Genomic DNA, 27,843 nt, shown 5'->3' with positions numbered 1-27,843 from the left:
GGAATGTGTAGTTAGTCATGATGTATATTAGCAAAAGACAAACAGATCTTAAAAGTTTCATCTGTAAACTGTATTAACAACAAATTATCAATATACTGCTCAGTGCTATTCACACTTAGGCTATTTAAATTTAATAAACTATATTAGACAGAAAATTCTTTCTTTGAAAAAAGCTGCTGTCACATCAGTTTTACTACAAAGTTGCTATTTGTCTGCTATCAGTTGCTTAATTTTACTAAATTACAGTGGTATTTTTCAAAGAAAATATTTTCTTATATGAGTAAAAACTGTTCTGTTCACAGCCCCTAACCGCTTGTCATGCAGCTTTATATCAGAGACTGTTACTTGTCTTTGATTTGTTGTGGATTCTCAATTTCTACCTTTAGGTTTAGGATTTCAGACCTACTTGAAAATATGTGTCAACAGGTTGTAGCAGAACACACACCATTTCCTGGAGGTCCCGTTGCAATAAATTCTTTTGGTTTTGGTGGCTGCAACTCTCACACACTTATTGCTCCAAATCCTAAAGCAAAAGTGAATAATGGTACTCCTAAAGATGGATTGCCTAGACTAGTTACTGTGTCAGGCAGGACACCTGAAGCTGTGCATGCAATTCTCAACCAGGTGAGTATATTTGTTATTTACATTTGTATCTTATGAATAACACATTAATAATCCTTAATATTATCCATCATTATAATAAAAGTATTTCATTCTGGAAATGCACTGTAATAATATGGTATCTAAATTATGAATACAGAGTTACATTTTCAGAGTATGTGAAATAGTACCTGTATTAAGAACAGGTTCTTTCATTGCAGTGATTCCTTTCTAAACACATTTATGGTTTTAGAAAATAAGGGGAATTCTTTTCAGCTTTTAAGAATATGTTTATGCCCACTCATATACTACTGTGACCTTCTGGTAAGAACCTCTTGACCATTAAACTGAGTGTTGGTGCCCCTTCAAGTCCTTTCTCTCTCCCATTGCATAAAACACACAGTCCTATTTTGCAGAGAATGCTTAAAAGTTTTCTTAATAATATTGATCTGAAGATACTAATGAATAGATAGAAAAATAATTTAAGGAGAAAACAACTCACTGAACAGTTGAAGCACTCAATCATCAATAGGTGTGTAGTAACCTGCCGTTTACTTTATCTACTGCCTGCAGCGCATATGTTGAGCCATTACAGCAAGCAAAGTCTCTCTGACTTTCAAATAGCTCACTCGCAATTACCCAAGGTGGGCCGCCAGGTTCAGCCTGGTCACTGACATCTGTCACCAGGTCTACCGTGTATGTGCAGCAGTCTCACCTCACCCTTTCTCTCTCTCCTTGCATAAAACACACAGTCCAATTTTGCAGAGAATGCTTAAAAAATTCACCTACTACCCACATCAGGCATAAGTCAGGCCATTGCAGCAAGCAAAGTGCACACTGACATTCAAATAGCAGACCTGCAGCTACCCACGGTGGGCTGCCAGGGGCAGGTGCAGCACTACACCAGCAACCCCTGACATGGATAGTGTCTTTAGGAGGACATGCATGGGACTTTGGGCCTTCCATTGTTAACTATGTTCGAGATGTGTAAACTGTTTTAATTGGTTTCTTGATTATGTCACTCCATAACGCTTAGTGTAACGCATAAGTCTATCTGTTTTATGGCTATGCGTTACCTTGTGTTAGAACATAAGTGGCAATATGAAGGGCTCAATTTTCACGTGTTTCAGATTTGGTGGTTTTTCTGCTTTACGCCAGTCACTTCTGTGACAGCAGCAGTTACATTTTTGTCCCTATTGGAATGATTGTTGAATTCATTGATCTAAGTGCAGCTGCTAGTTGTTCCCCTGCTACTGCCATGCCTCAAGTGAATGGGCTACAGTCATAGTGATCGTAAAGAAAATGTTTGCTCAGCTTCAGCTCTGTGTTGACTTCAGGGTAACTATTAATGCATAGGCAGTCACAGACACTTACTCCATGCTTCACCTGGAGGAGTAGCTCACATGGATGGCTGGGAGTTATTTCTTGTCAAGCCTACCTTCATATTATGTCAGACAAAGCATCAAAACTACTGCTTGTGGTTAGTATTCCTTTTGGACACTGTCAGTATCATTGGCTAATGTTTGGCATCCCAAGTGTGCCTGTCACCTTTCAATGTTTCTTAGAACAGGTTACAACAGTTTTCCCTCATTGCATTTACTATTTGACAATATTATCATGACAGGTGCTCCCATTGCAGATCACCTACAAAACCTCAGTTCTTTGTTTACTGTTCTACAGTCCACAGGCCTCAAATGTAATCTTTTTAAGTTTCACTTTTTCCAGGCATACATTGTTTATTTGGGTCATGAAATTTCCCAGCAGTGTGTGTGTACCACGGAACAACATGTTGCTGCCATTGCAGCTTTGCTTTGTCCATCTAATCTACAAGAACTTGATGTATTCCTTGACAAAGTCTATCACAAATTTATTCCCAGAACACTACTATAGCACACCTCCTGCATCTGGTGCTTTAGGAAAGTGCTCCTTTTCTTTGGTCTGCAGCATGTGAGCTTGGTTTTGTGGAGCTTATGGATAGTCTTTGTCCCATGCTGTGTTTGCAGCATTTCAACCCCTTTATGTGAATCTGTGGTGTCTGTTGAATCTGCAGCTGTGATACATATTACGTAAATTGAAGGTTAAGGGGTGAAAGGAGGGGGGGGGGGGGGAAGGAAAGGGAACAGATGAAAATACTGATGTCAGCTGTATCAGAACATTATGTGGAATCAGCAGTGACAAGTGAAAATTTGTGCTGGACTGGAACTCGAATTCGTGATCTGCCACTTACTAGGCAGCTACATTAATCATAGTGCCACCCAGCTGCAGTGTTTATCACAATTGTGCAGGCTATCTTGGTACGCCTCTTGGCTGGCCCACATTCACAACCAGTGCCACCTATACACAGTCCCCATCCTTCTCTTCCTACTTGAATGTAAATGGATAGATAAAAAATCTACTCACCAAGTGGCGGCAGGGGAACACACACACAAACGGGCTTAACTTTCACAAGCTTTTGGAGCTAGTGGCTCCTTCTTCTGGCAGAAGAGTTGAAGAGAAAGGAAGAGGAGTGAAAGAAAAGAACTGGAGAGGTTTAGGGAAAGAGGTACAGTTCAGAAAAGTCATCCAGAACACCAGTCAGGGGAGACTAATCGGACAGGATGAGAAGGAAAGACTGATTGTTGGGGACTGCACTGGACGAGAATTGAAAAACTGAGAGTTTAAAGGTGGAAGACAGGGTAACATGCAAAGCAGAGATTACTACAAAAACATTGTGCATGAGTTAATAAGAATGAAAAGCTAAGTGATGTAGGAAACTAAAATGGAGCGTAAAAAGGAGTAGTTACCATGAATAAATGTTGAGGCAGAAGGAGTTAACATAAATTAACACCAGGTGGGTAGTGAAAACCAAGGACATCAGCTGCAGCACCTGCACAATTTAGTGAGCTGGAATGTTGTTGCAGTACAAGTCTCTCTCTCTCTCTCTCTCTCTCTCTGTGTGTGTGTGTGTGTGTGTGTGTGTGTGTGTGTGTGTGTGTGTGTAGCAGGATTTGTCCAACAATTAGCAATGTTCTCAATGCTACTCAGCACCTCATCTGTTTTGTAAGTTGTTACCTTTAGTCCTTAAATTATTTATATTCCACCAAAAGACTTTTCATTACCTATTGATAGAGAAATTTTCTATTGTGATGACTGTGGAAAATTTCTACATTGGATTAATGTAAATTGGCTTGAGCATTACATCAAAGATTTTATTATGAACAATCAGTTTTTATAGAGACGGACATGTTTTGATGTATTTGATGCAACACAGGCTTTTAATATGATCATGTTTTTTTTTCATTTCTTGCATTGCCTAGTTTTCTAGGCAGTTTTCTGGTACTAGTCCTTACTTTTATATCTCTTGTGCATCTTTCATAACCTGTGACTGGATAACCTGATGTCTCCTCATTTTACTGTGGGTTTGTGCTGAAATGTAATGCCTTTGAATTTTTTATGCAGACAGTCTTCAAGATTTTTTAAAATAAAACAAATGTTAGTAACATACTACATCTTTCTTCTTCATGTCTACGTATCTGAACTTTCTACCCTTAGGTGGCTCCAAAATGTAGCATTTAACATAGTGGTGTTAATGTAACTATGTTGATGCTCGAAAAAGAGCATTTTATAATTGATTTTTGAATTAGACAAGTTTGTCCAATCAAATAATAATCACTTGAGCTCTGGAATTTAGTGGTGTAATTTGTTTTTGTCTATCTTGTACAGTTTAGAAGTTATTAATGTTCAAAGTTGGGAAATTACCTTCATACTGGAAGGAGATTTTCACTCTGCAGAGGAGTGTGTGCTAATATGAAACTTCCTAGGAGATTAAAACTGTGTGCCGGACCGAGGCTCAAACTCAGGACCTTTGCCTTTCGCAGGCAAGTGCTCTACCATCTGAGCTACCCAAGCATGACTCACACCCTGTCCTCACAGCTTTACTTCTGCCAGTATCTCGTCTCCTACCTTTCAAACTTCACAGAAGCTTTTCTGCAAACCTTGCAGAACTAGCACTCCTGGAAGAAAGGATATTGCAGAGACATGGCTTAGCCACAGCCGGGTGGATGTTTTCAGAATGAGATTTTCACTCTGCAGTGGAGTGTGCGCTGATATGAAACTTCCTGGTAGATTAAAACTGTGTGCCGGACCGAGACTCGAACTCTTCTTCACAGGAGAGCTTCTGTGAAGTTTGGAAGGTGGGAGACAAGACACTGGCAGAAGTAAAGCTGTGAGGACAGGGCGTGTGTTGTGCTTGGGTAGCTCAGATGGTAGAGCACTTGCACATGAAAGGCAAAGGTCCCGAGTTCAAGTCTTGGTCCGGCACACAGTTTTAATCTGCCATTAAGTTTCTTACCTTCACACCGACTGCTACAACACATGTTCTACGTGTTGTCCATCCCATGCAGTGCACAACTGTAGTCGCCGCAACCCCTCTGACTGCACATGGAGGAGAGTGTCTCCTGCAATTTGGTCACAGGCATGTTATACGTGTTCTTCAGGTGTCTCAAATCACGGATGCTCTCAGCATACACTGTCTGCTTAAGATGTCCCCATAGATAAAAATCAAGGGGCGTTAAGTCAGGGAATCTTGGTGGCCACTCCATGGGACCATGGTGACCAATCCACTTCCCTGGCAGTTGTTCCTCCAACCATTCAAGGACACCAATGCCATAGTGTGGAGGGGCTCCATCATGCTGAAAATAAGATGGGAAAATGCTGTCAGCATTCAGTGTGGAAGGGAACACAAGGTCCTGCAGCAGCATCAGATACGGTGGCACAGTTAAGGTGTTGTAAATGAAAAATGGCCCAATGATGAGGGTGTACTATATGCCACACTGCACTATGTTCTCAAATTGGGGCAACCCGGTTTGGATTTGCGTCACTCCAGTATCAACAATTATGTCAATTAACCTTCCCATTCAAAATGAAATGTGCCTCATTGCTGAACAGTATGCCATTGGCAAATGAAGGATCCAGTTCATGTTGTTCAGTAGCCCACAGGCAGAACTCCAACCGGTGATCAGGGTCATCCTTGTTAAGTTGATGTTGCATCTGCAGCTTGTAAGGATGCCACTTATTGGTGTGCAATATCTGGACAACGGAGGTTTGGCTTATTCCACATGCTAGGGCCACATGATGAGTATTTCATTTAGGACTTTTCACAAATGACACAACAACCGCAGTTGCAGTTTTCTCATTGGTGGCAGTCCTTGGTCACCCACTATGTGCCCTATCGTGAACAGAGCCCATCTCCTGGAATTTGGTGATCACGTGAGCCACCGTGTTGTGCGATACCGGTCCTCTGTCTGGGTGCCGTCTGTTGTAGTCAGTTGCTATTGTTCGGTACCTGCATTCCCCTGATATAAGGATGATTTTGATTTTCTGTTCACGTGTCAGATGCATTTTAGATCACCTGGAACAAAGAGAGACATGAGTCGGTATCAAGGTAACTTTGAACATTAATAACTTCTAAACTGTACAAGATAGACAAAAACAAATTACACCACTCAATACCAGAGCTCAGGTGAGTGTTATTTGATGTGTCATACACCCCCATTCCCATTTTAAAAAATTACTTGAATACATTATGGCGGATTTCAAGATGGCGGCCATGAATGATATTCACTCCAAAAGTTGTGGCCCCATGTCAAGCCTATGTTCCCATCATCACGTTTCAATTTTCCCTTTAATCTTCCAATTTATGAAGGTGTCCAAGGACTTTTGACTTGCTCTGTGTGTGTATATATATGTTTGTATTATTTATTATATTTCCTATTATTTTAATTGCTAATCTACTATTTTATGTTTAATGACAGGTTGAGTCTATGAGAATAGCGGATGCAGAGTTTGTGAGCCTGTTGCATGAGTTACATGTTGCACACATACCCGGCCATTTGTATCGTGGATATACCATTGTACCTGCAGTTTTAGGAAACTGTGGTAGGACAGTAGAGGTAGGTTTAATTTGTGTGTGTGTGTAATTCATTTTTATTTTTTATGCACACTGTATCATTAGAAATTACCAGTTGCATGTACGAGAGTCACTCCAGAAGAACTGCACAATATTTTTTGAAAATCCATCTTTTTATTCTACATATTTGTAGGTTTTACAGTGTGTAGATACATCCTTTAGGGACAATATTTTCATTTCTCCACATAATTTCCATCCCTGTCAACTGCCTTATGCTATCTTGGAACCAGCGCCTGTATACCCTGTATACCTGGTGGACCAACCTATTGGAGGCACTGTTTGGCAGCGTGCACAAGGTAGTCATCATCTGTGAACCTTGAACCACGAAGAGAGTCTTTCTGTTTCCCAAAGAGATGATAGTCACACGGAGCCAGGTGAGGACTGTAAGGCAGGTGTTTCAGTGTTGTCCATCTGAGTTTTGTGATTGCTTCCATGGTTTTTTGACTGACATGTGGCCAAGCATTGTCGTGCAACAGCAAAGCATTCTGCTTTTGCTGATGTGGTCGAACACGACTCATTCGAGCTCGAAGTTTCTTCAGTGTTGTCACATATGCATCAGAATTTATGGTGGTTCCACTTGGCACGATGTCTACAAGCAAGAGTCCTTCGGAATCGAAAAACACCGTAGCCATAACTTTTCCAGCAGAAGGTGTGGTTTTGAATATTTTTTTCTTTTCGAATTTGCATGATGCCACTCCATTGATTACCTCTTCATCTCTGGTGAAAAATGATGGAACCATGTTTCATCACCTGTCACAATTCTTCCAAGAAATTCATCTCCACCATTCTCGTACTGTTCCAAAAGTTCGCTGCATACCATTTTCCTTGCGTCTTTGTGAGCCACTGTCAACATCCTGGGAACCCACTTGGCACATACCTTTTTTAACGCCAACACTTTCAGTATCCTGCAAACACTTCCTTCCCCTATCCCAACGTAGCGTAACAATTCGTTCACTGTGATGCTTCTGTCAGCAGTCACCAATTCGTTAACTCTCTGCACATTGTGTGGAGTGTGTGCAGTACGAGGCCTGCTGCTGCGAGGACAATCCTCAATATTGCCATGCCCGCTTTCATCACGTAACCTGCTTGCCCACCAACAAACTGTACTGCAATCGACAGCAACATCTCCATACACTGTCTTCAACCTCTTGTGGATGTTTCCCACTGTGTGTGATGTCCTTAGGTTAGATAGGTTTAAGTAGTTCTAAGTTCTAGGGGACTGATGACCTCAGATGTTAAGTCCCATAGTGCTCAGAGCCATTTGAACCATTTGTTTCCCACTGTCTCGTTTTCACAGCACAGGAATTCTATGACAGCACATTGCTTCTGATGAATGTCAAGTATAGCAGCCACCTTGAAGACATGCTGCGATGGCACCACTCACTGGAGCAGGTTGAACTAAGTTTGAAAACAAGCAGGAAGGATCTATCTATACACTGTAAAACTTTCACACATGGAGAATGAAAACTGTATTTTTACAAAAATAGTGTGCATTTCTTTTGGAGTGACCCCGTAACTTATACTGGTGACTAGCTTTGAACATCACTGTTTATTTTCCAATTGGACCTGCACTAAAATTACATGTCAAAGCAAAATTCCACTAACATACTTGGATAATGGCCACACAAGCCTAGTCATACGATAGATACGGAATGATCTTACTACATCATGATTCGTTCAACAGATGTGAATGTATCACACATGTAATAAGATCACTCCATATCTATTGTATGGCTATGTGATTTGTGGAAATTACCCAAGTATGTCAGTTGAATTTTTCTTTGATAAGTACTTTCAGTGTAGGCCTGGTATCAAAATGACAGCTGCATTTGAAAGTAGTCACTACTATAAATTACATGCAACTGTGACAGAAATTTGTGTAAAATTAGAAATTTTGCTTATGTGCTTTTTAATGATGATTATATTTTAACAGCCTTTATCAAATCCTAGAGAACCTGGTAGTGCTTTGCAGTTGCTAAATATGTATGGAATCAGATATCCGTCCTACTTCCTTCTGTGCCCTCTCTCTGTCCATCTCCTCTTCCAGCTTCTCTCTGACTTTGAGCCTTATTTATTGTTTCTGGAAACAAAACCTTAATTGGGATTTGAAGTCACTTGAACGGAGTGGGAAAATGTTGACATCATTGGTATACAGATTATAAGACAGACCTCTCCAGCTGCTGAATCTGTGAGAGGAGTAGTTTCAGTGACAGTATTTTGCACAATTTTAATCTGTGTAGCATTACAACGTTTTGGATTATTCAAATTCCATAGTAGTATCCTAATCCAAAGCCACAGAAGCTACTTTCTTATTTTCTGTTACAACCAGTAGTGAAGAAGAAAACAAAACAGCACATTGTTGTGTAAGCAATTTTTTGTTTAAAATTATATATAAAGAGGAAGAATATGTTTGAGAGAAACCATTTGTTTAATGGTTAAAATCCCATGCTATTATAGTTAAAACCACATTTACATCGACCTCTTCGTCTACATGGATACTCTGCAAATCACACTTAAGTGCTTCGCAGAGGATTCATCGAACCACCTTCACAATAATTCTTTATTACTCCACTCCCTAACAGTGTGCAGAAAAAATGAACACCTGTATCTTTCCAAGAGAGCTCTGGTTTCTCTTATTGCATTATGATGATCATATCTCCCTATGTAGGTCAGCATCAACAAAGTATTTTCACATTCGGAGGAGAAGGTTGGTGATTGAAATTTTGTGAGAAGATACTGCCATTTCGAGAAATGCCTTTGTCTTAATGATGTCCACTCCAAGTCCTGTATTATGTCCATGACAATCTATTCCATATTTATCGATAATACAAAATGTGCTGTTCTTCTTTAAACTTTCTCAGGGTACCCCGTTAATCCTATGTGGTAAAGATTCCTCACCATGCAGCAGTAGTCAAAAAAAAAAAGATGGACAAGCCTAGTGTAGGCAGTCTCCTTAGTAGATCTTTTGCACCTTCGGAGCATTGTGCCAATAAAACACAGTGTTTGGTTTGCCTTCCCCACAACATTTTCTGTGTTCTTCCCAGTTTAAGTCATTCACAGTTGTAATTCCTAGGTACTTAGTTGAATTTACAGCCTTTAGATTTGACTGATTTATTGTGTAACTGAAGTTTAACAGAGTCTTTTTAGTACTCATGTGGATGCCCTCACACTTCTCACTATTGAGGGTAAATTGCCAATTTTTGCACCACACAGATATCTTTTCTAAATCATTTTGCGATTTGTTTTGATCTTCTGATGATTGTACTAGATGGTAAATGACAGCATCTCAACAAACAGCCTAAGACAGCTACTCAGATTGTCTGCTAAATCATTTATATAAATAAGGAACAGCAGAGGGCCTATAACACTACCTTGGGGAATGCCAGAAACCACTTCTGTTTTACTCTATGACTTTCTGTCAATTACTACAAACTGTGATCTCTCTGACAGGAAATCATGAATCCAGTTGCATAACTTAGATGATATTCCATAGACAATCAATTTTATTACAAGCTGCTTGTGAGGTATGGTCTCAAATGCCTTCTGTAAATCTATAAGTACAGAATCAATCTGAAATCCCTTGTCAATGCCACTTGACACTTTGTGTCAGTAAAGAAATAGTTGTGTTTCACAAGAACAATGTTTTCTAAATCTGTGTTGAGTATGTGTCAATAGACCATTCTCTTTGAGATAATTCATAATGTTCAAATGTTCCAAAATTTTCCTGGATATAGAAGTTAATCATATGGGCTGAAATTTAGTGGATTACACCTATTGCCTTTCTTGAATATTGGTCTGAGGTGTGCACCTTTCCAGTCTTTGGTGTACATCTGTCATTGAGTGAGCAGTTGTGTATGATTGTTAAGTGTGGTGCTATTGCATCAGCGTACTCTGAAACCAAATTTGTATACAATCTGAAACAGTTTGTCTTTATACAGTCAATGTCTGTCCAAATGTTTATTAGATAAGCAGGTAAAAATTTTAAGTAAATCACTCAAGAAGTTTGTGAGATTTTTGCTAACAGTGTTGCACCACTAAGTGTTCTATGCTGTCAGTTTAGAGTTACCATTTTACATCCTCATGTCCACACTTCTGACTGACCAGCTGTCCAGGGGAAAATAAGCACACATTCTTGTAAACTGGGACCTAAAAACATGCAATCTGTAATAGCTATTATTACTAGTCTGCAAATGATGCAAATATTAATGTAATTTTGTTCAGTAGACTTACATCTACATCTACATTTACAATTAAATCTGTACTCTGCGAACCACCATGAGGTGTGCGGCAGAGGGTATGTCCCCTTACTAGTTATTTGGATTTCTTCCAATTCCGTTCGAAAATGGAGCACGGGAGGAATGATTGTTTGAATGTCTCTGTGTGTGCAGTAATTATTCTAATATTATCCTCATGATTTGTATGTGACAATATAATGAAAAAGAGTTGCTATTCACCATATAGGTGAGATGCTGAGTCACAGAAACCACATCAAAAATACTGTCAGAAAGTTAACTTGCAGCCAACAAGGCATCAAAAATAGACAACGCACACACACTCATGCAAAACCAACTCACACACAGATGAGATTGCAGTAATGTGTGTGAGAGTTGTGCTCGTGTGTATGTGCAAGTTGTTAAGAGACAGCCTTCTCTAGCATTACTTTTCCTCAACAGAAGTGTCAATACCATAGTTAATTTTGGAATTTCGAACAGGTCAATATTTTCTCAGCTGTTTTTCTAAAAAAATTCCATATGATTTTGTACACAATGTGTTATATTTCAAGCTAAAATCCATAAAAAGAAATTACTTCTTTTTTTTACAATTGATATGCACTAGGTCTGAATGTGAAGTGAAAATTATTTTCTTAGAAACATCTGAAAATCATCCTAGGATAGAGATCCCAGGATCTCTACAAAGCAGCCAGACAACCTAACCAGTTAGCTATGGAGATGAGCAGAGACTTTTGCTGCCAGGAGAATACTAGGAACTTAGGCTATTTATATTATTAAATCAAAAGAAAAATAAATAAAATAAAGAAATACTGAAACACACCAAGAACATCAGAAGAACTATCAACACATTATAAGAGAAATATCGGTCAAAATAAACAAATAAAATGAAAGTAATCAGAGATATGAAGCACAGAATCTTTTAAAAATTTGTACTTAAACTTGCATATTTATAACACAATGAAAAATAAAGAAAGATATTATATATTCTCCTTATGACAGTGCTGGTTTTGAAAACAAATTTGGTTATGCTTTAGAAAAACAGTTCATCAAAAGTGAACTTCACATTAATTATAAAAAGACACTGTACAAGGTTTCCATCAAAAGGGTGATGAGATCCAAACTCAGAAGTATAAAAGAAATTGCACTCCTTTAGATTTAGTTAATTGACCACTGAAATTATCATGGATGGTGAACTTAAAGGTAGGCAGACAGATTAACACTGTATCCACAACGTTGTTCATAATAAAGGATGTTACGCAATCAGACAGTTCAGATATTTTGTATGATCTGGACTGTTTGTACTATACAAATGATTTTAAAGCTGGCACAGCATAATGTGTACAAAATACAGTGCTACTTTACAGAAAGATATTTTGGATATGCACAAAAGGGACGGAAAAACAGAATAATGCAAAAATTCATTTAACGCTCTTAAATGGGTGAAGTCTATGGTGCTGTACATCTGTTAAAAAGCTATGAAAATGATAAAAGATTCAGTAATTAACAACAGTTCAGTCTCTGTCAATCTGAGTGGCCTCCCCTTCATCTTTCACCTTCCTCAAGCTTCAAAACGTAGGACAGATTCATATACATTTGTACCAATGTATTGACAATACTAAAATTTTTAGATTTCATCATCTGAAGGAAGGTAAATACTGACTAGCAATTCTGTTCCATAATTTTATAATTTTGTCACGTGAATTTTCCTTTTGAAACAATGTAAAAGTGAAATGATGTTATGAAGCATTCCTTTGTAAGTTCAACAACTGTAACATGGTGTCCTTATAAGATATTGTTTGTTATTATGTGCTGCCCAAGTTTGCTTACCTAGGTGTATCTTCATGTAGTAAATGTTCCTGATTAATATTCCATTACAAGAGGAAGAAAATTTCGCTGCATTTCTTGTATTCTCCAGTGACTATCAGTACCGATGCAGTAGGAACATTCTACAATCAAAAAATGAGGACAGCTAACTATTCATTTGCAAACAAATCATAGTGGTCCACAGGTAGATTTAATAAATTGGAACACTGTATGAGCTTTCAAACTTTTGCTCCTTTTTCTATTGGTGCTCTCTCTCTCTCTCTCTTTCTTTCACACACACACACACACACACACACACACACACACACACACACACACACACACACACACACACACTTGTGGCCACAATGAAGGAGAGCTACCTGTGCAAGACTGTAAAGTGCTTGTCATATTGCATATTGTAATTTTCAGTAGAAATAATAAATTAAATGCGAATTGTGTTTGATTAGCTGCTTCCTCTTCATCTTTTACACGAGTAAATTATATCTAACTTTCTGATGTTACAGCTGAGCCCTCTGGAGAAGAAATTTTCAGTACATGTACTTCTGTCACTGGGAGAAAACAAGTGCCACCCAGCCACAGTTGGCTCTCTAATGCAATTCGATATATTTTCTGCTACAATGAATGAATGCTTTCAAGCATTAATTCTTGAAGGAGTTGACTTGTTATTTGCTATATTTTCAACTGATGGAGATGAGTGGGCTCTTCGGAACAGCATCACAACCTCTGTGCAGGTATTTAATTGCAATTTTGTTATGTTCCTTACAACATTAACAAATATGATTTTCAAACAGATCAAATTATTGCCAGACATTGATACTAAATTACATATCTGCTGTGCACACCCTATCACTATGTTAAACAGCATTAAATTCTCCCATACGTCTCAGTCAAATCTCTTGTGTCTCATTCACTACAAACAATTAGCAGCAGTGCTATACTTATAACAACATGAATGCACTTGGAAGAGACAAATGGCTCTGAGCACTATGGGACTTAACTACTGTGGTCATCAGTCCCCTCGAACTTAGAACTACTTAAACCTAACTAACCTAAGGACATCACACACGTCCATGCCCGAGGCAGGATTCGAACCTGCGACCTAATTAAAAAAATATCATAAAACATTAGCTTATTTTGAACAACCAATTTGGTTTTCAGCAAAGAGAAAATACTCTAATAACATTGTTAACAAGATTAGCACCTCATCAGACAGCATCATAAATTGGAGGGAATCTACTGTGACATCACAAACTCCTTCATCATAGTAAACCACGCCTTGCTAATGCATAAACTAAAAGCTGACAGTGACCCTCAAGAATCTATTCATAGCCCTATTCACTGTCTGTTTTGTGTTGTTGATTTACCCACCAAAGCTTCCAGATGATACATTTGTTTTAATTGAAAATTATGAAGCAGAAAAAATCCTTGCTGCATCAATAATTCACTTAAAAACATGGTTCCAGTGAAATGAACTCAAAAACACATAGTGTACAATTCAAGGTCCAACAGTCAAAAATGCCAGGAAATTAATCATCTGTAAAGAGAAGGGAATAACAGAATTAGATGTTACAATACTAAGAAAATTTATATAATACTTTAGAATGACATATACACATTGTGCAACTTTCAAATAAACTATGTGACTTTCCAGCTGTACAGCAAATATTGTGCAGTGCCACTTACATGAATACATGTAAAATTGCATACCACCGATATTTCAAACCAAACCAGTAAAAAGATGTGGGATTATGTTTTGGGGAAAACTTTAATAATACATCATGTATCCTGAATGTCCATAACAAGGCTTCAGAAACATTTGTGCTGGTTATCCAAGGGAAACATGTTGTCCATTATGCATAGCCGAAAACTTTTAACACTGGTGCTTACCCTCTCCTATGAGACAATTAACTTTTTATACACCTAAAAATTACTCTTGAAAGATATTTTCTTGACATATATGGTTCAATTACCTTTTTACACAACAAAAAATTACTCTTGAAAATTATTTTCTTGATAATTCATAAACTACAAGAAATAAAGCTAATTATTTGCTTCCTGTTCATTAGTTAAAATTATATTATCAGTTAAAATTATATTATATGTTCAGATTCCATAGCCTATGGGACTGAAAATCTTCAACAGACTAAATGATTATTTTATGGCACTAATGTAGTTGAAACATAGCAGACAGATGATTATGTTTCATGGTTCGTTCAGCACTGGTTTGGAGTAACTGTAAAGTAAATTTTTTCATATTTGACATGTTTGATTCTAATCTTTTTAATTTCTCTTTGCTTAACACCATACTGTTTCAGAGACAAAGTTCTGTTTAAATATCCATAAAACTTCTCACCGTCTCTATAAAGTTAATTGTGAATTTTATTTTATCATGTCATGTTTTTGCTATAGCACACGAAGTAAGTGGTACCTTGGCTTACAATTAGAAAAATATTTGTGATACAAATGCTTCTGCCTCATGTTTTATTTCATTCTATAAAACAAAACAAATATTTTTTATTCATATAAGTAACTATAAGAAAACATACAACAAACTTTAAGAGGGTTATGATTATCCTTTTTGTCATATATTGTCTGTTTGAATAAAGATACTAATATTACGAACTTTGTTAGATTGCCCTGCTCAATCTTTTGAAAACCATTGGTGTGAAGATAGATGTATTCATTGGTTCATGCCCTGCAAAGACTTATGCTGAAGGAGGCTACACAATTGAAGAAGCTGTACGTGCTGCCTATGAATTGGATATTGAAGAGCGCCATGGTAAGAAGAAGTTAATAGTTGGTACATTTACAGGGTTTTTCTGCAGTATTATTCATGGTGTATACGACCCGGGACAACCTGGAGATCCGGGAAAAACCCGGGAACTTTTTCATCCGGGAGAAAACCTGGAACAATGCGTGATATTTTTAGAATTCCAGGAATTTTTCATTGTTTTCGTTTTCAGTTAAATTTTTGTAATTTTGACTGGTAAGAACCGATACTCTAACAAAGGATATTACTGTATTACGCCACTGCAGAATAATACTTCAACAATAAAACATAAACGAGAGAAAAAAACGAAAATAACTTAAATTGCAAAGGAAATGCGCCATATACAACAACGACACACATTGCTCATGCAAGCGTCTGCCAATTGAAAATGTATCAAGGGCTTTAGAAGTACTATGCAGTGCTCCATAACAACAAATTGCCTCCAATGAGCGTGAAGTCGCAACTTCTTTTTCTATTTGTTTTAGCAGTTACGCGCGGGCTCATGCGCATGCGCAGTTGAGTCACGTTTGAGTAGTAGATTCTCTCGCTTCTGGCAACGGGAATGTGGCTGTTGGCTGTGAAAGCAGTTGCAGCAAGCAGGTAGATGCTACCGGGAAAAGGGGGCGTCAAATTCATATTCTTGAGGAAAAAAACTTGGTTTCCCAAAGCAGCTAGCATCCAGCGCACGTTTTCCTATCGATTATTCATATGATTTTTAAACGCTTCCCTGTTGGTTTTTGAACATTTTTGAACACATTTTAAGTTGATTTCTGAATGAATCATAAGTTGACTTTTGAATGCATGCATAGTGTACGTGATGTCTCTGTCAAGAGAATCCTCGTCGCATCTAGAAATAAACTTTCCGCAGACAAAAAGGGGACGGGGTAATACGAACAGAGGGAGTAAAGCCGAACGGATGAATGCCAATCGCTGTCTGATTATGTGGTTGATTGGGTTTGCGAAAGATCAGCATTGTTAAAATTACTAGCAAACTCCATAGATTCAGACTACCAGAATGGAAATAAACGACTGACAGGAATAACAGGTGAGAAAGATTACGTATTATCTTCTCAGTGTGTCCAAGAAAATGAAATTATGACAAAGTTTTTGGCCAGATCGCTACACTAGTAAGGACCAGTAGTACAGACCCAAGCTAGCAGTCGCCAAGTTCTGTTCTGGAACTAACGTGTTGTACGAACACCTAACTTTAGAATAATCGCGGGATAACTAAACCTGTGATTCTGGCAGGGTTAGTAAAGTTAACCGGTGAACAAATTTTGACAGTGGCAGAAATAGCTACAGAATTGGTGATGACAAGATTGTTTGTTAGAATGAGGAAGGAGAAGAAACGGGGACATCACACAAATTATGGAAGAATAAGACGATTCCAAAGTTATATAAAAATTTCGTAATACTACTTTTCGATCTCATGCTTTAGAACCTCGTGCGTATGAATGAAATGTGAAACTATTCCCTAACATAAAGCTTTTTGCTTGTAGTAGGCCTAGTAGGCATTTGATATTGGTAATTATTGGATTATTATCTGTCGTTTTATGAAAATGACCATTTGTGCAAAAACAGTCTCGTTATTTGGTGTGTTACGAAATTGCTGCCATATTAGAAAGCCCTATTTTGTTGCATCTAGCAGACAGTGACATAATAGACGTAATCAGCTCAAGAAATCACACCGGTCTTGGGTATTATTTCTATTAACAGATTTTTCAGTATTAGATAACAAAATTTCGATTTTTCATGCAGCAAAACGTTTGACGAACTTTGATGATGTAATAGATTCTTTCGCAGAAAGGAAAGCACGCCATGTAAAGCTGTAGCAAGATTAGAGAGAAAAAAAATGCTAGGAGCTAAGGTTTGAAGAAATGTATAATTTCTTGCTTATCTCTTGTCAGTATTGGTTTTATACATCCCATATTTAATTTTATGTCACACAAAACAGCAAGTTATTAATAATAGGCAATAAAGAGTTCAGGTTTCTGAAGAGTTCTTGTTCTCTCGATTACAGATAATCCCATCCACTATTAATTGCGAGATCTTTTTAAAGAGGGGCGGGCCATCAAACCGGCTGACTGGGAGCGGGAGAGGCACCACAGGGCATTTCAGTTTCCACTCTCCTGAATATAGATTGGACGTGGGGTAGAAAAATGCTTTAGGAAGAGGCGTGGCACTGGACTTTGGCATACTTAAGACCAAATAATATGTCTTACATTTCCTCGAATATACATGTTTTATGTTTCAGACTTTTCAGAAAGATGTATGTTTTTTAGTATTGCAGGTCCGAGGCTGATGCGCAGAACAGTCTGAGTTATAGTGGGTAGTCTCCACGTGACCCGTGTTACATTTTGTGATTTTACTGTTTCTCCTTCGTTTACTCTCACGTCAAATGAAGACAAACGGATATCTGTGGCCGCGAGCTATCAAGTGAATTAAAACACATTCGCATAATTACGGAAGGCTGAAATGTGTCATTAGTTTCAGATTTTATTTTATTTCCACCTTTCTGACAGTCAAGCATTAATCGCCTTGCGGAACAATGAAGTTATTTTTGTCTGTTTGGCTAAAGAAATTTGACTTTTGTTAACCTTTTCCGCAGAGGCAGTCAATGTATTTGAAACAAAATATTTAATTCCGCAGTACTGGCTAGTTTCAACTGTTTGCTGTATTTCAAGTGCGCATTTTAATTTTATAGCACGTACGGCATTATGACATAATAAAGAACCAAACATGTTATAATACAGTACTGGTGTTACAAGAAAATTTACATCCCGAAAACCACTCTGAAAAGCTTAACATCAGGTCGAGGTCTACTTAATTGGGAATCTGGACATACGAATGTGCCCTTTAAGTATGCACTTTAAATGTGCACATATGGTTCATGAGATTCCGATGCTCTTGCAGCATCCTCTGATGTCTTCTTTCTTTTATGACATAATGTATGATCTTTCAATGTTTTACACGTACGTACATACGGGCTTCGTACGCCATGGTAGCTACCCAAGCGCGGTGTCGCCTGTTACCTGCGCTCTCTGGCAACTGTTGAAACGAACCTATTTCTAACAGGTCGCTCGAAAATATTGCAAATAGTGGTTTGAAAAGCGTTACTTTCAAAGTAAATATCCTTTTACGTAAGTTGAGTTAGTGCAAGAATGTATCATGAATTTATTAAATAACAGAGCGTTTGACTCTCAATTAAAAATCAATTCTTTGATGACGAGCCATTGAGAAGACTTTCGAATCCTGAAGATCAGACATTTATGTCATCCCAGATAGCACAGTAAGCCGGTTTCAAACTTGTTTCCAGCTGTAAAGTTCAAGTATATAAGCTTGATCAAAGCTGGAATATTCAAGCCTGTTAGCTGGATTCTAGCTTGAAATAAACATCAAAGTTGGCAGAGTTCAAGCTATATTTCAAGCTTGACTTATCAAGCTTGGCTCCAGCTGTATCTACACACGTGGAATACAGCCTGGTATTTACAGCTTGTTTTAAGCTATATAAATATTAATCTGAATTTATTGAACCTAATTAATTACGTTACGTAATATTTAACATTTGTAACATTAATGTACCGAACTGTTTTCTAGTATAAAACAAACTTGTCAACGAACCACAACCATTAACGCGCGTCACAAAGGTAAAATGGCCGTAAACGTAACTTTACGTTACGTAATATTTAACATTTGTAACATTAACGTAACGAACTGTTTTCTAGTATAAAACAAACTTGTCAACAAACCACAACCATTAACGCACGTCACAAAGGTAAAATGGCCGTAAACATAGCAAGGCTCAGAAAAGTAAATAAAATAAGATAAAACAGAACTGGAGACAGCCACACTCAAACCAAACTCCGCGCCGTCATGACGTCACACACAACACCCTTACGTCACGGCTTATAAACGCTTGTGGCGCTTCCCGTGGACGTCTATGGAAGCTATGCTGCGCGCGCATCTGCTGTACAGCCTTCCAGGGAAATTACAGTTTATTTCAAGCTTGGGAAAATTATTTTAATTCAAGCTAAATGTTTACAGCTTGATGTAAACTGTGTAACAGGTTGATTTTTCAATCTTGAATTTTCAACTGAACCTAAACTCAATACCCACCTTGAAACAAGCTGTGTAACAGGTTGATTTTTCAATCTTGAATTTTCAACTGAACGTAAACTCAATATCCACCTTGAAATAAGCTTGAGTGCTAGCTGGGATTAGTAAAAATTTTACTGGCACATTTGCAGCTTGAGACCAATATTATATGCGAAAGCTTTGCGTTTCTTGTAGCAACGCTATGTATATTAAACTATTAACTTTCCCTGTTTGTGAGTTCATGCTACTTAACAGTGATGTTGCTGTTGGCTGACTACATCTATGGTCCGAATGTCCGCTGTCATCAGCTGGCGAGATCACGTTTTTTTTTTTCTTTCTTAATTTATATCTAAAAATTCCTCTATGTATTAGAAGGAGTTGTCATTCAGAAATTCTTTTAATTTCTTCTTAAATACTTGTTGGTTATCTGTTAGACTCTTGATACTATTTGGTAAGTGGCCAAAGACTTTAGTGGCAGTATAATTCACCCCTTTCTGTGCCAAAGTTAGATTTAATCTTGAATAGTGAAGATCATCCTTTCTCCTAGTATTGTAGTTATGCACACTGCTATTACTTTTGAATTGGGTTTGGTTGTTAATAACAAATTTCATAAGAGAGTGTATATACTGAGAAGCTACTGTGAATATCCCTAGATCCTTAAATAAATGTCTGCAGGATAATCTTGGGTGGACTGCAGCTATTATTCTGATTACACGCTTTTGTGCAGTAAATACTTTACTCCTCAGTGATGAATTACCCCAAAATATGATGCCACATGCAAGCAATGAGTGAAAATAGGCGTAGTGAGCTAATTTACTAAGATTTTTATTACCAATATTTGCAATGACCCTTATTGCATAAGTAGCTGAACTCAAACATTACAGCAGATCATCAATGTGTTTCTTCCAATTTAATCTCTGATCAATGGTCACACCTAAAAATTTTGAATATTCTACCATAGCTATATGCTTCTGATTAAGGTCAATATTTATTAATGGCGTCATACCATTTACTGTACGGAACTGTATGTTGTACTGTGTCTTGATAACAGTGAGAGTCCGTTTACAAGGAACCACTTAGTAATTTTCTGAAAGACATTATTGACAATTTCATCAGTTAATTCTTGTTTGTAAGGTGTGATTACTATACTTGTATCATCAGCAAAGAGAACTAACTTTGCCTCTTCATGAATATAGACTGGCAAGTCATTAATATATATTAAGAACAACAATGGACCCAAGACTGACCCTTGTGGAACCCCATTCTTGATAGTTCCCCAGTTTGAGGAATGTGCTGATCTTTGCATATTATGAGAACTGCTTATTTCAACTTTCTGCACTCCTCCAGTTAGGTACGAATTAAACCATTTGTGCACTGGCCCACTCATGCCACAATACTTGAGCTTGTCTAGCAGAATTTCATGATTCGGAAAGTAACATGTGGTGTTTGGTGGAATTCCAATGTATGCTTTCGTAATACGAAAATAAGCAGCGTACATGTTGCTGCACATCAAAGATATTTCCAAAACGTGTCTTTTTCCCTGAGTTTCGTTTTCTAAAGTGCCAGGAAATTGTGCGCCTGTTTATAAAACCATAACCATTCAAAGGATTGATAAGGGAAAATATACTGTCATCCGGGAGACAGTGTATTTTTAACCGGGAAATCCAGGAAAAATCCGGGAATTTTTTTTCATTGTCCACGTATACACCCTGTTAATAAAAATATTTTTTGTTCTAATACTAATACGGCTCTTCATATAGTTTTCTCAGTTATTAGTCCTAAATTTGCTGTTTATTTATGTGATACATAGCTATCTAATGTACTGTATAAAATGTTCTTTGAAGAACACTGCAGTCAGAAATTGAGAGTTAATTATTTTCCATCTGTTAAAAATCATGAAGTGACCATTGGATTCAGATTCAATGGGTCCCAGAAAAGACGCATATTCATTAATAGGGATACATATTCCTGCTCCAAAAGACAGCAAAGACTGTTGCTGGTCAGATACGTGGCATTTCAATCTTTATCAAAGAAACAAATAATTTAAAATATGTTGTGATAAATGTTAGTTTTGTATGTGTAGAAGCAGTTTTTGATGTTTCAGCAATATTGACACCAAGTCAACAAATGTATATGTATCAGTGTACAGCATGCCCAGTAATAATGAAGAATTATTGACATAAAATATCAAAGAATTGATAATTAATGCTCTTAAAATATAAAAATTGTGGAGTTCCAAAATTTGGCTATATTAACATAGATATTAGGTGTAAGACCAAACATGTGAAGCACCTGTTAGACACATTAAGATCACTAAACTTGTACTGTCTAAATGACAAACCCATCTGGGTCAATTCATGTTTAAATAATATAATCTGTAACTTTCAGCACAAATAAAACTTAAATCGCTACTGTAAACCTTGGGATATCAGATCACACAGGGATGTAGTTTAGACATCCTCAAACAACAAAGCAGACAGTCATTCTTCATTTGTGTGGCCATATTGTCCACAGTTGCTTTACAATTCTTGAGGGTATTTTTGTTCTGTCACTGCAATGACACAACAAAAAGACCCTCAACACTTAAACTGGGATACAGTATTCACTAATAATATGTCTACCAGCAAATCAACAAATGTTTAGAATTAGTAGCAGAAAACTTTGACTCAAGTTGTCCCAAATACCACAAAAAACACACAAAACAGAATCTATGTAATAAACCTCAAGAACTGAAAAACTGACACATGCCACACCTGAGCAGACTTGAGGGGGATATAATGGTGCACTATGACAAATTGCAACAGAGGCAGGCTGAGAAGAAAATTTACACAAAAGTGAGAAATTAGAGCAGCGAAGAGGAAATGCAATGATAGTTACATACTCAATTCAACAAATAAGTGTAAAGCAGCATGGATAGTTATCAAAACAGAGATAATCTCTGAAAATAAGCACAATATCATTCATATTCAACCAAACATCTTAAACACCTGTTCTATCTCAAATAATAATCTCACTGAAGATGCAAATAAATCTTTAGTTGTGCTCCCAGCTCTAGATAGTAAGCAACAGGACAACTTCTGCTGGTTTCATACATCATATGACAGGTTAATGAAGCAATTGGCAAAATCAGCAACTCAAAGACAGGAGACTTCTATGGAATTTTTAATAAAATATATAGAAAGGAGTACTACTGCCACTAACCCAAATCATCAGTCAAATGCTATGTGAAAAAATCTTACCAGATTTCCTAAAAGTTACTGTAAGAAAGGTGATAAAGCATTCCATGACAACTATTGTCCCATATAACTCACTGCAGTCATATCAAATATTACAGAATATCATATGCACAAACAAATATGTGATTCTTTTGAGACTAAGAAAACAGCTGGTGCAACTCTTCTAGCTTTGAGGAGAGCTATTGATACTGTCTCGCATAGTATACTTATCCAAAAGCTCCAGTGCTATGCAATTGCAGAGAATGTTCTTCACCTTACTGAGCCATACCTAAGCAACAGAGTGCAGATAGTAACTATAAACAATCGATGGTAGACTCATTATTTGTTACAAAAGGCATTCTGCAAGGCTCAGTCCCAGGTCCAGTCCTGTAAATATAAATGACTTACCCTCATTCCTGTCATGTGTGACAGTATTGCACACATATTATACAACTCTAATCACACAAGAAATGAGCTGCAACATAATGTTAATATAACAATGAATTGATGCACTAACTGGTTCCAGGCAAATTATTTACAAATTAATAACGATAAAGATGAAGACACTGTTTTCAAATTAAGTATCCCCAACAGAAACAACAAAATATCAAACTGTTAAGTTTCTACATAAATCAGAAGCTCAGGTGGGTGGCCACATAGAAAAATTGTGCTCCAAACTTTATCAGTTGATTTATCTGTTGTACAGACTGAGGAATAATGTAAGCAAAATGCTACCAGTATATGCATATTTTACATCTTTCCACTCCCACATTACCTATGGAACTCTTCTATGGGGTAACTGCCCCAGCACATGTATAGCAGCACTTCCTCCAAGAGAATCTTGTAAAGATGACTTCAAAGTGCTCAATAGTTGCCTTCTCAGCTTTAAAGAGAATTTAAATAATTTTAACCTTGTGATGCCTTATAGCACATTTAAGATTTTTCTAGCAGAGTGGCTTAAGAAGAAAGCATACTGCTACATAAAAGAGTATGAGGATTCAGATTTAAATGACATAAATTTCTGACTACTGTCATACTAAGTTGTAATAAGTTTCTGGTTAAAAGGCTCCTGCATTTATAATTTTCACATTACATATAACAGTGTTTCACAAATGTAATTATCATGAACTGTTTTTATGTATCTCTCGTCTATTAGTTTTATATGTAAATATTTACACCAATAGCGTGTAAAATGTTCAAGGGCGAATAAATTTTATTTTATTCTAAATTCTATTGGTTAGATATCCTTTGTCTGCAGTGTATCACAGAAACATAGCTAACAGCACATCTTTTTAAGCAGATTTACAGCATGAATGACAGGAACTGACTTACAAAGCAGACACTGCAGCTCAAATATTTATTTTCTTTTTCGTGTGTTTCTATGAGGTAGTGAGAGTACAAATGAACAAGACCCAAAAGGACATAAAGATACCCGCCTCCCCCCCCCCCCCCCACCCTTACCCCTCCTCCCTGGGGGCTCACGGTTGTTCCATGAGTTTGTGAGTGGCACACACAAGGTCCCAAGCTATTGCAGCCTTTTTTTCCTTCCAGGGCTGCTTTTTCTTTACCATGATGCTTCTTCCCTCTGCTCCCTCCTTCCCCTCTCTCAGTGTTATTATTTATGTTGACCTGGCTATTCATGTGGTTCCCTGTAGTCTGTGCAATTTTGTTTCTCTTACTTGTTCTTTCTCTTCATTTTTGGCATTTAGTTCCCTCTTTGTGTTTGATGTCCACTTCAAAATTTTCTGTCTTTAGTGTGAGCCATTTGGGGAAGGAGGCCCTCTCTGCTATCTATGGCATGGATTCCTCACCCCTCTTCCTTCCCCTCTCCCTTCACCCTCCACCGCTAGGTCACCAGCATGTGTAGCCAGTCCATGTGGTGGGGCTGTTATGCACCCATCTGGCTGAAGCCCCTGACAACACAGGGATCACACTATTGATACCTGTGCTGTTGCCTCTCCGTGTATACCAAGGAGGGGGTACTTGTCATGTTGGAGCACCAGAACTTGCAGCAATGACCACTGTGACAGATGTCTGTTGCTGTGGCTGGCTGTCACCCATAGGGAGGTTCCCTGATAAGAGTGGGTGGTATGAGAGTAGATACTTGGCGAGTGGAGTGTATCAAGCTGCAAAACTCTGGCCATTCTCAAAAGGCCATCTTTGCGAATGGTAAAGGATCATTGAATGCTGATTCGTATGACCTGGCAGCCTACCCTTCACTGACTACACCCTGAGAGGAGGGCCATTCTCGCCATCTTGGGATGAAAAACTTTCAACACTTTCCCCGCTATCTCGTCTGTACGAGGACGGACAGGGCTATATTCACTACCACAAAGCCATTGTTTTTTTTATAGAAAATAGCAAGGACAAGTTTGATGAAGTGAAGTCTCTCAGTAAGATATGGTTGGACTCCCTGCTGTTCAAAGCATCTTGCAGCCCAGTCTGCAGCTCTTCGTGCTTGTGATTGTCTTGCCAATGTCCCAGTGTCTATTACTCATCACCAGTCTGAATATGGTTTTGGGAGTGATTTTTTGTAAGGACTTCATCCTGAAAACTGGTGAGGAACTCCTGGCTAATCTGGAGCGACATGGCATCCATTTTGTGTGACGTGTGGAGAAGGCTCGTAAAGACAACCACACTGATACTGGTGCCTTCATTCTGGCTTTCAAGGGAGATACCCTCCCAGAGAAGGCCAAGGTTATGTGCTACAGATGTGACATCAAGCCATACATCTCATCACCTGTGAGGTGCTTTTGGTGGTTGTGTTTCTGGCATATGTCTTCCCGCTGTATGGTGGACCCTCTGTGTGGTGACTGTGGTCACACACTCTGTGAGATAAGCCCTTGTGTTCTGCCATCTGTGATGTCAATTGTCATGACTGCCACTCTTCTTGCTCTCCAGACTATCCAGCTTACAAGAGAGAAAAGAAGATCCAAGAGTACAAGTCCCTGAATTGCCTGTCTTATGCCGAGGCTTGCCAAAAATATGAAAAACTCCACCCAGGGTCACTTTCTTCAACTTTTGCCTCTGTTACATTCTTTCCCCCTCCTCCCTCTTCCTTACTCCAGCTCATCCCCTTCTCCCCACCCTGCCCTGCAGTTCCCATGCCCTCCCCTCCAGGAGCCACTCTCCCTCCCCAGCCAAAGAAGTGCCCCCTTCTTCAGCACTTGCTGGTGATGGAGCTTCCCACAAGAACCCCCCCCCCCCCCCCCTCCCCGCCGTCTCTCAGGCCAGAAGCTTACTACCACAACTCGTGCACGAGACGCACCACCTGTGTGCCCCAAGGGTTGCCTGCTCTCTTTCAGTTCCAGACCTTGCAGAAGCCTGGTATCCTTTTGTGTCCTGCCCTCCTCCAGTTCTGAAAAAGAAGAAGAAACATATGTCCCAGGACAAAGCCCCCAGTGCCATCTCTCCTCTCACAACCTGAGTCTGACATTGACATCTTATTTATGGATGGCCACCGACCAAGTGTCATGACGTCCCCTCAGCTTCTTTACATCGAACCGGGACTCTCGCTACACAGTAATCCAACAGAATTGCAATGGATATTATTGTCACCTATGGAAAATGCAACACCTTGTTTCCTCTTATTCTGCATTCTGTCTTGTTCTTCAAGAAACACACTTCTGTGATGACCACTCTCTAGTGTTTTGTGGTTATCAGGTGTTCTGTCAGAACTGTGCTGACCCCAGAGTAACATCTGGAGGAGTCTGCACTTTGTGTTTCGCACCTATGTCATTACTGATTGGATCACCCTTCCTACCAACGTGGAAGCAATAGTGTTTTAGAGTGGAAATGAACCTGGTGATCACTATTTGCAATATCTACCTACCTTCAGTTGTGCCACTTCCTTATGGTGAACTGTCTACCTTAATACAGGAACTCTCACTTCCATATCTCCTCCTTGTGGACTTCAGTGCACACTACATCATGTTGGGGAGTGCCACTTATATCAATAGGGGTCCTCTAATTGACCAACTTATTGCAGATGTTGATTCATGTCTCCTCAATGACAGTTCTCCTACCTACTTCAGTGCTGCTCATGGCACCTTTACTGTTACCAATCTCACAATCTCCTCTCCTGCACTTGTCGTTTCCCTAATTTGTCACCCCATGATGGTCTTTCTGGCTGTGATCACTTTTTGGTGATTCTATCATTCACCTACTACTGCCAGGCAGACAGGCCCCCACATTGGGCACTTCGCTGGGCCAGTTGGCCTTTATATACATCTGCTGAGCACTTTGACACCTCTCTCTCTAATTGCATTGATGCTGTCATGCAGAGTGTCTCTGCCACTATTCTTCATGCTGCTAGCACTGCCATCTTCCTATCCACAGGATCCCCCTGGCACCATGGTGGACCAAGGATGTAGCAGTTGCTGCCCAGGACTGCCAACAGGTGTTGCAGTGATTTAAATGACACCCTTCACAGACCAACCTCCTCACTTGTAAGTGTCAACATGCTAAGACTTGCTACCTTATTAAGCAGAGGAAAAAGGAATGCTGGGAGTGCTATGTTTTCTCCCACCTCTTCATTGCATATTTGGTCCAGGCTTCATGGTCTTCTGGGCTGCCAGTGACAATCAACTGTCCAGGATATTCTGCTCCAGAGTGCTGTGTGCTGATCCATTAGTCCTTGCTGAACCCCTTGCAACACACTTTACGACAGTATCGGCATCCTCTTCCTATTCTGCTAGCTTTCTCCAGCAGAAATGCTGAGTTGGAACAGACCCCATTTGTTTCAACCCCACTAAGCTGACCCCTACAATGAACCCTTCACTGAATGGGAATTCTCACAGGCTCTTACCTCTTCACATGACATGGCCTCAGACCTGGATTCCATCCATAACCAGACGATCCAGTTTTTGGATGTTACCCAGAGGCAACATCTACTTAGAGCCTTCAGCCACATTTGGCTCACAGGTGTCTTCCCCTCACAATGGCCTGGGAAGAACCCAACATCACCTGACAGCTATTGCCCATGTACTGTGTAAACTGCTTGAGATTATGTTGGGTACACAAATCTCAGGTCCTTTTGTCACTGTATCAGTGAGGCTTCCAGGAAAGACGGTCTACAACTGACCATTTACTTAGATTGGAAACAGCAATCTGACAGGCTTTTACTAATCGCCAGCACCTTGTCATGCCTTCTTTGAT

General features: G+C 38.8%; 1 protein-coding gene across 1 annotated transcript in view; it reads left to right on the top strand.

Moving 5' to 3' along the window:
• Positions 1 to 27,843, top strand: part of LOC126100464 (fatty acid synthase-like) — a 443,119-nt gene that overhangs the window by 110,807 nt on the left and 304,469 nt on the right. Inside the window, exons 8-11 of the mRNA XM_049911071.1 lie at positions 427 to 624; positions 6,393 to 6,530; positions 13,110 to 13,337; positions 15,238 to 15,385. Coding sequence (XP_049767028.1) covers positions 427 to 624; positions 6,393 to 6,530; positions 13,110 to 13,337; positions 15,238 to 15,385 — 712 coding nt within the window. The remainder of the gene's footprint in view (positions 1 to 426; positions 625 to 6,392; positions 6,531 to 13,109; positions 13,338 to 15,237; positions 15,386 to 27,843) is intronic.

This window comes from Schistocerca cancellata, chromosome 9 (assembly GCF_023864275.1).
Source record: "Schistocerca cancellata isolate TAMUIC-IGC-003103 chromosome 9, iqSchCanc2.1, whole genome shotgun sequence".
In the NCBI taxonomy this organism is placed as follows: domain Eukaryota; kingdom Metazoa; phylum Arthropoda; class Insecta; order Orthoptera; family Acrididae; genus Schistocerca; species Schistocerca cancellata.
The sequence above is the reverse complement of the archived record's forward strand: the minus strand, read 5'-3'. Positions and strand labels throughout refer to the sequence as shown.